The sequence below is a fragment of the Lissotriton helveticus genome, chromosome 5_1, assembly GCF_964261635.1.
Source record: "Lissotriton helveticus chromosome 5_1, aLisHel1.1, whole genome shotgun sequence".
In the NCBI taxonomy this organism is placed as follows: domain Eukaryota; kingdom Metazoa; phylum Chordata; class Amphibia; order Caudata; family Salamandridae; genus Lissotriton; species Lissotriton helveticus.
In genome coordinates this window covers 1,991,923,296-1,991,937,386 of record NC_136065.1, presented here as the reverse complement: position 1 = coordinate 1,991,937,386, position 14,091 = coordinate 1,991,923,296, and the positions used below count along the sequence as shown (strand labels likewise).

The 14,091-nt window shown below is 44.5% G+C and overlaps 1 protein-coding gene across 3 annotated transcripts in view; it reads left to right on the top strand.

Annotated features, from left to right (window-relative positions):
• LOC144753936 (E3 ubiquitin-protein ligase TRIM39-like) overlaps window positions 1-8,961 on the top strand; it is an 872,539-nt gene extending 863,578 nt beyond the window's left edge. For all 3 annotated transcript variants that reach the window (XM_078641465.1, XM_078641464.1, XM_078641463.1), the window contains one exon: window positions 8,448-8,961. In XM_078641465.1, coding sequence (XP_078497591.1) covers window positions 8,448-8,533 — 86 coding nt within the window. In that variant the 3' untranslated portion in view covers window positions 8,534-8,961. The remainder of the gene's footprint in view (window positions 1-8,447) is intronic.
• Window positions 8,962-14,091: the final 5,130 nt, after the last annotated feature.

Below are 14,091 nucleotides of genomic sequence, written 5' to 3'. Positions count from 1 at the left end.
TCCAAATGCCATCCGGAACCAATACGGAAAGTCCGAATGCCTTATGAACATCTTAATCCGTTGTTCGGAAACCTTTCCGAATCGGTCAGAAAGACGGGTTCCGAATCGGATTTGGCAGACCCGAATCTGATTCAGGGCCTTTCCAAATGGCATCGTAATCGACCCTATTGTAGGACACGTTCCCTCTTTAACGGACGGTGAGGACAGACAAATTATTCAAAATTATGACTACAGACATTCATCTGTTAACTCATGCATGGATACACATGAGGCAAAGGTTAATGTTAAGTCAATTGTCTCAGTGTCTGATGGACTGAAACAGTCTAACAGCTGGTATCATACAAGGTGGTATAATCATTAGGCCCGGGCAAAATATCCATGCTGGTTTCCAAGAGTACTACTGGTAAAATTCCATGTGATATCTCCTGCCATTTCCCCGGTGTAGACTTCTACATAGCATGTAGTTACGAGTTAAGGAAATGAAACTGCCTGTGCATACTAACACTTTTCTTTTTCAATTTCCCAGTGGAGAAAGCCCTTTCCTCTTACACTGAACAAATCTGAGGGGTGATCTGTTCCCTGTCCCACCCTGGAAGAGGAGTTACTGATTACTGAACTGTTTAAACTTATTCTCTAGCCCTAACTATGCTGGAGGTACCACACTTGACCACAGACTATTAATTCCAGTTCCCAGTTGGGTTGTCAGGGGCTTCCATGTGAATCTCAATATATCAATCATAACTGACCAGTTCTGAGTTACAGACTCTTAAGTTTAGTACCACTGTGGGATTTTGCTGTTAATACCCATCAGCTAGCACCCATTCCCCCATGGTTCCATAATCTATTCTTATAGTTTACTGGTTTTTGGACTATTTATGGAAATTAAACATCAACCACTCAGTCCCACTTTGCCACAGGGCAATAAAAAAAAGTGTCTCATATAGCCACTGCAATACATTGTTTCTCTATGTCTAGCACCCTAACTGAATTGAATTGTTGAGAGAAAAAGAACTTGTAGTAGATCTGAGGACTTCCAAATGTCAAGAATGAGAAAAGTATAACCATAGGATAAAATTGCCCGCAATGCCTTGTGTGTGGAAAAACAAGCATGTAAGTACTTTAAAATTAATTGATGTCATAACTCGATCCCCAAACGAAGCACCTTCATATATTGATTTTAACTGGCTTATTTGACCTAGACGCTGTGGAAGCAAAACAGCTGGATAAGTTAATATCCCTGTTTAACGAACCACGCGCTATGAGTGCAAGCCATGTTACACTCTTGTGACCATGATTGGCTCCTAGAGGCTACATTCCTATAGACCAAGCACTCTCTGATCACGTTATTTGGGTTCTCTAGCTCCGCAGATGGTTTCCACTCTCATGGAAAGAAAATACAAAGCACCCAAATCCACCCAGCTTTCGGCAATAAATACTCCCAGCTGCAGGCACTAGTGAGGTCAGCTTTGTTCAAAAGGCAGCCATAGTTCTTTTACTCCTGATAGGGAATTAAAAATCTGCTACAGGTAGTATTAATTTCTCCAGTATTAGGGGTGTCTTTCATAGATTCACATGCTTGAATATTCCCCGTCGTCGAAGTGGGAGTCCCACGGTAAATAAAATAGCAATAATGCTAAAGATATATATATATGAAAAACATAATACATAATAAAGGAGAGGAAATACAACTGAAAACCTCTAAAACAATTCCTACATAGGAATGCATGGTAAAGAGAAAAACTGTTTGTAACACATTAGAGTCATTATGTTAGTCCAAATTACAGCCAATCAGGCACTAGCACCCTCTAGAACCTTCTCCTCAGAAGCTCAAGCCCTCAGATTTTCTACCACACGTCGTGTGAAGGGAGTCTCCCTGAGCTCTGCTCAGTTTTCACCTCTAATCTTCTAGTTCCAGACTTTTCTCAACATGTCAAGTAAGAAGTCTTTGTTCAGACCTTGCTCTTCTTGTGGGAAGCTGCGCCTTTTTGAAAAGGACCCCCATCAGAAGTGTATTTATTGTTTATACCCAGATCATGAGGCTGGCAGCTGCAAGTTCTGTAGATCTTTTTCTACTAAAACTCTTAAGGACAGAGAAGGTCGTCTTCTCCTTTGGCTTCAACGTCTAAAGGACAAAGATTCTGCCCTGTCAGATGCAGAAAGTTTTCAATCTGTTCCTTCTTCTGCCTCTAAGCGTGGTAGTGTTCAGGACTTTCCATCTCCTTTCCTCAAAAAGCAGAAACTGGCCCTGCCTCTGGCTTCTGTGGTGTCTCCTACCACTCCTACTACCACTACGCCCACAAGACCTGGCTATCAGGCGTCTTCTTAAGCCCCTCGGGGTGTTTCCACGCCTCTCAGAGTTCCGTCGTCGACGGGACCGTCTTCGAGCGTCCCGACGACGAGAACCGCACTGACTGCATCCTCGACAACGATCTGACGACGGCGTCAGCTTTCACTTCGTCAACGACGGTTTCGTCGACAGCATACACGTCGACGAGAGTTTCTCTGCCTTCCAAGCCTGTCCCGCCGACGATTCCCATCACCTCGTCGACGAAGAAGAAAGAATACTCGTCGACGAAAGTCTCCAAGAAATCTTCGTCGACCAAGACTCCGTCGACCAAAGCCCCGTTGACGAAGACTCCGTCTACAGAGGTTCTGCCTGCGTCGACGACTGCACCGTCGACGCACATGCCGTCGACAACTACACCGCCGACGACTGCACCGTCGACGACTCCGTCTACGATGGATTGCCCGTCGACGACTCAGTCGACGATGAGTTCTTCAAAATCATCCTCGTCGACAGCAAAATCAGTTCCGTCGACGGCGCCGTCGACGGTGGCACAGGTTTCATTTTCCTCATTGCCTTTGAAGACTTCAGGAGCTGATTCCCATCATCGCAAAAAGGCTCCGTGCCAACAGATTCCGGATCCAGAGCCGCAACCACCTTCTCCAATGTTCGCCATTACCTCCGAGCATGAGAGTGACTCTGAAAATGAGGGTGACACATTTGGGGCGGCCCATAGCCCCTCTGACTTGATTATAAAATGTCAAGACTCGGACACTGACGAAGATGGCGGAGACCAAGAGTCTCAACCTGAGGAGCAGTTGGTCCAAGTGCCTATGGCTACGATACCATTAACACTAATCTCAAATCTCCAACATATGTTGGACGATTACAACCGTCGCTTTTCATTGACGCCACAAGGCTTCTGCTGCGGTTGCACTGCCACCACCGTCTCTTCCGCCAATGTTGCCACCTACAACTTCGTCTCAGGTTCAGACGTCTATCAGGATCCATACTACTGTTTATCCGCACAATGCGGATGATGAGGCGGTCCCAGAACGTGAAGACGGAGAGGTCCCTGACAATTCGGTCGAAGATGCAGGCGACCAGGGTATGGCAGAGTGGGACGATTATAGGGCACAGACGCCCTCTCCTCAGCCAGGAAATTTTGTTTGGAAGGAAGGAATTAAACTTATGCAAGCTCCAAACTAGTTACCTTCTCAAATACCGCGCCTTGAGAAAAAATACAAGGCCCCAACTGGTTCTCCGGCATGCTTGATTTCTCACCCTAAGCCGGACTCAGTAGTCACTCAAGCTGCACAGCGTCGAGCCCGGAACCCAGCGTCACAAATCACCGCACCTCCAGATAGAGAGGGTCGACGCCTAGACGCTATTGGCCGCAAGTTTTCAACCATGGCTTCTACTTCTGTCTGTGCGGCCAATGCCTTGGCCATTCTGGGACGCTATGACCGGCAGATGTGGTCAGACATATCTGCATTAATGGATCTTATACCGGAAGCTTCCAGGGCGGACGCCCAGCAGATTCTTCATGATGGACAGAGAGCTTCGGAAGAAATGATCGACTGTGCAGTCGATATTGCGAATACAGGTTTCCGTCTGCTTGCCTCCGACGCCAGGGTTGGTTAAAATCCACCTCTTTCCGGCAGGAAGTCCAATCCAAAATACTGGATATGCCGTATGATGGTGAATCGCTCTTCGGTTCCCACATCGATGACGCACTGGAGTCCAAGACACTGATACGGCAAAGTCTTTGGGCACATTGCAATTCCGGAAGCAGTCCTTTCGAGGTGCGCGCGGACGCGGCTCTTGTTCCAATTTTCGAGGAGGGCAACAATACCGCTCCTACAATCAGGGAAACCAGTGTTACACTTCCACTCACCAGACTCGTCAGCAGCCCTCCAGACCCTATAGGGGAAAGTCCTAAGCGCCAATGACTTTTGCCATCCCCAAAGTGTTGGAGGTCGAATCTCTCTGTTTTATTCTCAGTGGTCCTCCATCACCTCGGACCGCTGGGTTTTGGACATTGTACGGCGGGGTCATACCTTAGAATTCGTCGAGATTCCTCCTCGTACTCCACCTTTTGGCCCACCTCCTCCACACCTCGAGGAGCTTTACCATCAAGTCCGTCTTCTTGTTTTAAAAGGGGCAGTCGAAGTGGTCCCGAAACATCAGAGGGGAGAAGGGTTTTACTCTCCATTCTTCCTCATACTCAAGAAGACCGGAGATTGGCGACCCATTCTGGATTTGAGGGCTCTCAACCAGTTCCTAAAGTGCCAATCTTTCCGCATGCTGATATTACTGGAAATCCTGCGTCTTCTATCCAGCGAGGATTTTATGACCACCATAGACCTTCAAGACGAGTACTTTCATGTCCCAATTATCCAACAACATCGCCAGTACCTGCGTTTCAAAGTGGGACAAATGCACTATCAGTTCAAGGTCCTGCCCTTCGGGCTGCGATCAGCGCCTCGTGTGTTCACAAAAGTACTGGCCCCCGTGGTGGCTCACCTGCGTCTCCAGGGTTTTCAAATCTTTCCGTATTTGGACGATTGCCTCCTCAAGTCTCAAACCCACCATCAACTATGTCAGGACACTCGTCTTTGCCAGCAGGTGTTTCAATCCCTGCGGTTGACCATCAACGTCGAAAAGTCAGTTTGCGCCTCTGCAAACGAGAAACTTCTTGGGAGCGATCCTAGACACAAAACTTTCAAAAGTGTTCGTCTCGCAGGAGCGGCGACAGAAGATCCTTCGTCTGGTCTCCCTCATTCGAAGAAAACAGTCCGTTTCTGACGTTAAAGTCATTTTTGGGAATGGTATCATCTTGTATCGCACTGATCCCAAATTGCAGATTGCGAACCCGTCCCATTCAGGAGGAACTGGACTTACAGTGGCGTCAGGTCTCCGGGTCTTCCAACGACCTAGTCGCGGTCACGGCCCGCATGAGAAAAAGATTGCTTTGGTGGGCGCGGCCAACAAATTTGGAGACGGGAACGTCGTTCCTCGTTCACGCACCAGATCTCACGCTCATGACGGATGCATCTCTGAAGGGGTGGGGCGCTCACCTCCAAGGCCTATGTATCAAAGGCAAGTGGACTCCGCCCCAACGCAAGTGGCATATCAACAGGCTAGAGTTGATGGCGATCTCCCTTGCGCTCAAATCGTTCCTACCTGTAGTTCACGGGGAGTCAGTGCTTATCGAAACAGACAACACCACCAGCATGCACTACGTGAACAAACGGGGAGGAGCCAAGTCACCACATCTGTCTCGCTTGGCCCAGTCGATCTGGGATTGGGCTCTCCAACATCAGATCACCTTGACAGCTGTCCATCTGCCGGGTGTGTCCAACATCCTGGCGGACTCTCTGAGCAGGTCCATTTCGTCAACGCACGAATGGGAACTGCATCAGCCGACTCTGGATCTGGTGTTCCACCGATGGGGTCACCCAGCACTAGACCTCTTTGCATCACCGGAGAATCGGAAATGCCCGTCTTACGCAAGTTGGCATCCCCACCCCGGGTCGTGCGGGAATGCCCTTTTGATCGATTGGTGCGATCTATTATCTTGCGCTTTTCCACCGATTCCGCTAGTACCGCGGGTGCTGTGGAAGATGCGGAGAGAGCCCTGCCACATCATATTGATCCCACCTCGTTGGCCCAGGCAGGCATGGTTTTCGCAACTGCTTCTGCTGTCCCAGTGCGAGCCCATCCCTCTGCGACCTCGTCCAGACCTCCTAACGATGGACAGGGGCCAAGTGTGCTATCCGGACCCCTCCACGCTCCAGTTGTCGGCATGGAACCTGAGCACCTTGAATTCGCAAACTTGAACATATCTCAGGAGTGCAGAGACATCCTTGCTCAGGCTAGGGCTCCGTCTACCATCAAAACTTATAAACTCAAGTGGAAGAGATTTTGTCATTGGTGCGTGGCAGCGAATGTCCACCCCATCCATTCCACTCCGGAGCAGCTTCTTCCGTTCTTCTTAAGTCTCGCTTAATCAGGACTTTCACATGCTACCCTGAGAGTTTTCTAGCTGCAATATCTCGTTTTCGACATGATGGTTCTTCTTCCCTCTGCTCATCCAGAATCATAAAGCAATTCTTCAAAGGGCTCTTCCGCAAGTTCCCACCTGTTCGGCGCCCTCCTCCATCTTGGCACATCAATATTGTCTTATCTCTACTTATGAAGTCACCATTTGAGCCTATCCATAAGGCGGATATCAAATTCCTCACCTGGAAAGTTGCGCTGCTTTTAGCTTTGACTTCTTCTCATCGCGTGAGCGACCTTCACGCTTTTACTGTCAAGCCGCCTTATCTACAGTTCAAACGTAACGGAGTGGCACTTCGCACCAACCCCTCTTTCCTAACTAAAGTGCCTACGGATTTTCATCTAAATGAGCCTGTGTTCCTACGAACTTTCTTTCCGGACCCAAGCTCTCCGGCGGAACAGCGCTTACATTCTTTGGACATCAAACGATGCCTTAAATTCTACATTGCCAGGACTGCCTCCTTCCGCAAGTCCGATCAACTGTTCATTGCTTACGGACGACTGCGTAAGGGGCATCCAGTTTCCAAACCAACAATTGCCCGTTGGCTTTCTTCAGCCATTACCTTCTGCCATTTGCAAGCTGGCAAACCATTGCAGTCTTCAGTGAGGGCTCATTCTACGAGGGCGATGTCTTCATCCACCGCCTTGTTTGCTGGTGTGCCTCTTCATCAGATCTGCCGTGCAGTGACATGGTCCAGCAGGCACACCTTCACCGAGCATTACTGTTTGGATGCCATCAATGAAGCGGATAGCGCTGTAGGACAGGCAGTGCATCGCCATCTTTTCCATTAAGGTGAGCCTCTGTTCCCCCCTCCTTGCTCTTTTTCCTGTGATTCCTATGATGTTTTACATGACTGTATTATTATTATTACTGTCTTGCTTGCCATATGTGCTTTGCAATCTCAGCTCTCGGAGGTTACTGCTTTATATTCTATTCAAGCATGTGAATCTATGAAAGACACCCCTAATACTGGAGAAGAACAATTGTTACTTACCTGTAAACAGGTGGTTCTCCAGTATTGGTGTCTTTCATAGATTCACATGCGACCCACCCTCCTCCCCTCAGAGGCTCTTCTCCTCATACACTCTTGGTCACTTTGGTGCTACGAAAATCTGAGGGCTTGAGCTTCTGAGGAGAAGGTTCTAGAGGGTGCTAGCACCTGATTGGCTGTAATTTGGACTAAAATAATGACTCTAATGTGTTACAAATAGTTTTTCTCTTTACCATGCATTCCTATGTAGGAATCGTTTCAGAGGTTTTCAGTTGTATTTCCTCTCCTTTATTATGTATTATGTTTTTCATATATATCTTTAGCATTATTGCTATTTTATTTACCGTGGGACTCCCACTTCGACGACGGAGAATATTCAAGCATGTGAATCTATGAAAGACACCAATACTGGAGAACCACCTGTTTACAGGTAAGTAACAATTGTTCTTCTCTGGCTGGACTTGGTTTTTGTTTTGTTTAAAAGGACACTCTGTATCTGAATTTCTTACTCACCACCCCCTATTCAAGAGCCATTGACTGCTTAACATTGCTATTCCTGGTGGGCCATATACCTAAACCGAGTGTTTGAGTTATCTATTTGGCATATAGTTAACAAAAGAACCCACCAGAATGAATGGTTTGCCCAAAGGCCTCACAATGTTCTGTTGTACAATATGTCGGCATTGTCTCTTGTCTTCTGTCTGTTTCTTGTGTCTATAACGTCTTGCCTCCTTTTCATGCACACCATGTCTTTTACAGTCTCTTGCCTTACCTTTATAAGAATTATGTGTCTGTGTTTTTATACTTCTAAGCACATTGTGTTTCCATGGTTGGCCTTTCTCTATATACAGTGTGTCTATATAGTCTTACATCCTAAGTCTTACATCTATAAGGTCTTTTACCCACTCCCTACACTGTACAGTTTGGCTCTATGACCCCTTGTAACTGTGTACAGTGTGCTTCTGGCCTCATCTCCTTTCTGTATATTGTGTCTGTGTGATCTCCAGTCTCGTCAGTAATCTCTTGTCCCCTCCCTGTGCTCCCTAGATTCACAAGACTTGCTTTCTTTCTAACCGGGTTAATAATCTGTAGTCTCTCTTTCTCTGCAGAGGCGCCGACTCTGGAGCAAGACACACTTTATACAGTGGCAACTTCTGGCTCGGATGACTTGTTTTATTTGTATGAAGACTGTTAATGCGAGAACGTGATGGAACCTAAAAATCTGCCAAAATTGTATCAAGCGAACAGCCAGTTCCTCAAGCCATGGTGGAGCAGGAAGATTGAATTACTGATTTTTTTTGTTGATTTTTTTTATTTGGATGTCAAATTGTGCCATAAATTGGCTGGAAACTCATGTCTGAAGGGATTCCAATGAAATATACTAATAGTTTCATCATGTGCCTAGCAAACGTAACTTTCTCCATGAGACTTGGGGGTTCAGTTCATCCTCTTAAAGGAAACTTTGATAATGTTGTGACAAAATGGCAGATGTCACCAAACAGTGCTTCTGAATATTTCTTAAAACCCAAAGTTATTACATGCTGTAAAAAATCTGGATATGCAATTTTGCAAGGCTTATTGTTTTTCAAAATGAATAAAGCATATTTTTCCACTGTAATATTGCCCATGTATTATACCTGTCACGTCTACGTATACTTTATTTCATATGCACTCTAGGACCGAGAATCTAAACGACGGGACAGGCGGAAAAACCAATAAAACTACACATATGAAGATCTCAGATGTAGACATAGAAGCAGGCTAGATCTTGCAGGCTAATTAATCAAATGCCAAAACTCATGCTACAGAGAGCGCTCAAGTTCAGACACCAGGCAGGATAGCCCAATCGTTTCTATACCAGTTTGTGGATTGATTTTAATGTAAAACAGCATGTAGCAGTCTCTCAACATAGTATTTGATCGATACACAGTATACCTTGAGCTCAACACTGGTCAGATACAGGTCTTTGACAACCATTGCAAGCCCTGCTGATAGCACAGCCACATACCTTCTGTGGACATCCCCTTTGAGTTATAAGTATATTCATCCTTTTCACTGTAATCCATTCCGTGAGTCCATTCTCCTATAGAAGGAGCTTTGTCCATTTGACAACACCAGGTACATTCTCTTTTTAGCAGCCCCACTGCACAAAGAGTTATTTGCTTCTAGGGTGCCCTGCTTCACCCAAAAGGACTAAGGGTGCCATTTTAAGGCCTGGTTTGATTGTTCTGCCTACTATTCGGGATAGGATGTTGTGTATTTGAGACCAGTACCTTCGTCTGACAAAACAATCCCATGCTGTGTGATAGTATGTATAACCTCTTTAGGTATTCCTGGTTTTACCAAAATAGGGCAGCTATATGGACATAAATGATGAATTATCTCCATATAGTTCAGGAAGTAAAAATCAAAGCAGCAAGTGCCCTCTGAAGGAAACAATGTCTGGAAAGAAACTTCGGAACTTAACACTCAAATATCAGCCCTAATCGTATTTTTAAGATGCTAAAATTGTGTCCCAAACATGAGCTTTTCATTATGGACAAATAAGTCAGTTCCCCCTAGCAAAGCTTGTCATTTTCATAAAATAATACTATTTTTGTTCCAAAATCCCATTTTTATTTGTTTGGATTTTTGTAAATACACAGCTCAACCCCAAAGATAGGCTGTTAATTTCTATTAAATAGTTGCATATGTAAGACAATCCTACACAGTGACAGATTCTTCTGTATCACTATCACATGCTATTGATGCCCATCCTATGAAAGAGAGTGTATCACTACAGTATGTAATGGTTCTGCTAGAACAACCGTTCTTCCAAGAATGGGTTCAGTCCTCACAAGAATGCCTGTAATATGCCAAAGATGGCAAACATTATGCTGGAGTATTGCTTCATCATTCTTTATATACAAACAGTGTACATATAATTGCAATATCTCAAAGAAGGGCACCACTAAGTCACAGTAAACACAATATGCAAAGATGTATCATAATTGGTCACAATAGGCTCACATAACGCTACATATGGCCACTGTTAAACCAGGAGTATGGTCTTAATGAATGTGAATCCCCAGATAATTCATCTATTATGTTTCCTATATCAAAATGTAACTGCTATATTTGGGCCAGGTAGAGAATGCAGAGAGGGGCAAGATGGGTGTGTTTTGGCCCTTTTTCTGTTCACTTTATACATTTATGGCCTCAAAGGCTCTCTTGCATTCCACCACTGATGCATCTAAGATTGGCCGTCGCTTGATACCTACTTTTGTATATGCAGACAATGCGGTCCTTACAGCGCATACTGAGAATAGACTGCAATCGTTGCAGAACTCATTTACTATGTTTGTACTCTGCCACTGATCTCTTTTAGGCATTCCACAATGCTCTCTACCAGCACATGCAAATCCCTTCAGCATATCCCTAGATACTAGAGCCATAAGTAGCAGCTGAAATAATTCTCTAATTGGTCTGGACAGCAATTTCGAGTCTAAATGGAAGACGAAAAAAAGGCGAATCTGAAGGGCCTGATTTCCTTGACTATCGAAAGGATGTTCGGCTAATCAAGTGTTGCTAAAATTGATCTGTCTTAGAAAATGGTTACCAAGTGATCAATATTCAGATTAATGGGTAGATTGGAATCATTAGCTCAAGATGACAATGCATATAAAGCATTATCAAAGCTGATAAATGTGTATTGAACAAAACAGTGTAGTTGGCACGAGAGGGCACCTTACAATTAGTAACGACAACGGTATTCAGGTGCAATAACAATGTATTGAGCAAAAGAAAATAACATGTAATAAGAGTATATTACCCTAGTATTGAAACTTTCATAGATTCACATGCTTAAGTAATTGCCGGTTGTTGAGATGGGAGTCCTCGGTGTATCAGAACAGAAATGCAAAGCTAGTACAAGCGAGAAAAATAGGCTGAAGCCTATTTCAGTTTAGTAACCTATCCCTCTCTTTTTGTAAAAGAGACCAAAAGAAGTTCTTTGCAAATCAGAACCCCACCTTCTAGAACCCTCCTGAGAGAACCTCAGATCTTCAGATTTTATACCAGCACATTGTGTTAGGGAGTCTCCACTGAGCTCTGCTCAGTTTTTCCCTTGATTACTCTCTTGCAGTGTTTTTTCCTAAATCTTTTCTTCAGATTTATGCTTATTGGGCTTAGTTTATATAATTTCCTGATGTCGGACAAGGAGAAGAAGGGTCTTTTTAGAGCTTGTGCCACCTACTCTAAGAAAAGACTCCACGTGGATGACCCTCATAAGGCCTGTATCTACTGCCTGTATCCTGACCACAAAGCCAAGGATTGTAGAGTATGTTGTACCTTCTCCACCAAAACTCTGAGGGATTGTGAGGGGCGACTTCTCATTTGGCTCCAGAAGCTGAAATCCAGAGATGAGTCTATTTCTAGTGAGTAGAGTGATGAGGCCTCGTTGTCTTCCAGAAGGTCTCACAAGAGGGGAAGATCTGAACCTCACTCATCTGAGGAGCGCCCTTGTAAAGCCTCAAAAAAGACCACCCATGGATCTTACAGGCTTAGTTTTACAAAATCTCCTCACTGAGGTGAAATGGAGAGGAAAAGACATCTGTCAGGGGACAGCAGATTGAAAAAAGCAAGCTCTGTGCTGCCTTCGACACCTCCTGAGGGCATGAAAACCTTGAAGAAGCCTTCTTCTGTCCCTCCTGAGGAGAAACCGTTGATGAAAGCATTGTAGTGTAGTTCCTATATTCCCAATAGGCTCTGCGCATTGGAATAATATATACTATAGAATTGACGTAGGACTTAGGTCGACTTGGTCTCTATCGAATATAATAGACTTAATTGTGAGTGCCAGCTAGCTCAGAGGTCACTAGAAACTTTCTCGAATAAACAAGAAGGGATTAGTTTCTGACAACCGCATAAACATGACAACTTTGTTTCCCAAGAATAAGAAATGTATCTCTAGAGTCGCGGAAACAATAGATAGTTATTTCACTCAGTCAATCGTGCATGCTTCGTTTCACCAGAGGTGCAGAGAAATAGAGAGACGGGTGTTTTCAATAAAAGTATTTATTGAACAGTCTTCTTTCTCATGCAGAAGAAATGAACTGCTACAATCGTAATACTGGTTGCAAGTACAATGCGTACAGTACGAAGAGTATTATAAAATAATACTGTAAAAGCATGGTATGGTTTCTAAGCAAAATAAAATAACATACATAAATAACAGACTAAAAGTTCTCAACTGGTGCTTCTAAAATACACCTACACCGGTGTACCTAACCTAGGGCTAGTAGAAGGGAAGAAGTAAGTAAGGTGTAGCTTAGTTTTAGTATTCTTTGCCAAGAATCTATCCATGAATTCTCTATGGGTCTAATCCGCTCCGTACCTTGGTTTAGAATGAAGGAGGTCTGGTATTTCTCTGTCTCAGGACTCGATTTCCCAACACCCCGCAAGGGGAGCTTGGAAACACTGGAGCTGGATTTCTCTGCAAGAGAAAAGACAGCGTCGCTCTCAGTGAGTCTGCTGGAGGGTTGGCTTTTTTCGGCACTTGCTGCGGCGAGCTGTGTTGTGTAGGTAGATAGTCACTCTGCTCCAAATCACCGTGTGTTTGCTAGGGCAAGTGTGGGCATATTTATACCTTGAAGGTGCCGAGTTTGACGTAAGGTTGGACATAATAACGTCATGAAAGACTCTCGCAGTTCTTTGAAAACTCCATGAGTTCTTAGACAAATCAATATTCAAACAAGGGGAAGTCTCTGACTGCTGAAGGTGAGTTTTTCCAAGAAATCGTTGTGGAATTTCGGAACTAGTGGAAATAGCCATGCCGTATTTGGACTGCATGAGCTAGATCTAAATATGGTTATGATTTCTATGCCTATATAAGGATAGGGTGATTTATACCTATGTAAGGGCATGAATCGGGAAAATTACACTAGGGTCCTAAAATGTTCTACAACACCCACTCCACTTTATTATGTTTAACATTACTAAATTCTAAGCAAAAACATATCTAAAGCATGTGTTTACAATCCCTCCCCAAAATACACAAAATGTATTTCAAAATGGTTGCATACGAAAAAATGAGCAATTGTAACGTACGCATTTAAGAGCAATAGTTGTCATTTAAAGCATATATTATTTCGGTAATGCTAACTGAATGAAACATGAAATTGCATTTATGAAATGGCTCTTAATTACAGAAAAACAGGTCGAGACCATTCCATAGCAGAATGTATATACTGTTATTGTTATTTAGGACTAGTCTAAATATTGTCTCTAGGAAGTGTTTTCAAATTTGGAAAAAGTCAAACCAAATCGTAGAAAAATAGAGTTCCAAAAGTTTAGAAGTTTTGTTTTGAAAAGCTAAGGTCGAATTTCATAGTTCATGGAACGCTGTGCACTAATTTCAAAAGTTATTCTCGGAGTCAGGAGAAAACATTAAATCGTCTAAGCTGGCAAAGAAATAGTCTACCACAGTAGGTGAAAGTTGAACCACTTCATTAAGTAGATAAATCGTACACAGATGAGAAGCATCGCCGTCAGCGTCAGTCGCATTAGCAATGTGCCGAAGTGTGGCTCACTGGTTAGAGGCGGCAGACCCGTAAGCAGAGAACGGCCCGGGACCAGGGTTCGATTCCCGACGCGGCAGGGTCGTGGACCAGGGTCAGCGGACTCGATAATTCTCGCCTCGGTGCCTACTCTAGTCAGAAACCACACTCGGCAACTCTGGGCATCAGCTTGCCTCATCTTCACAACGGCCCCCCC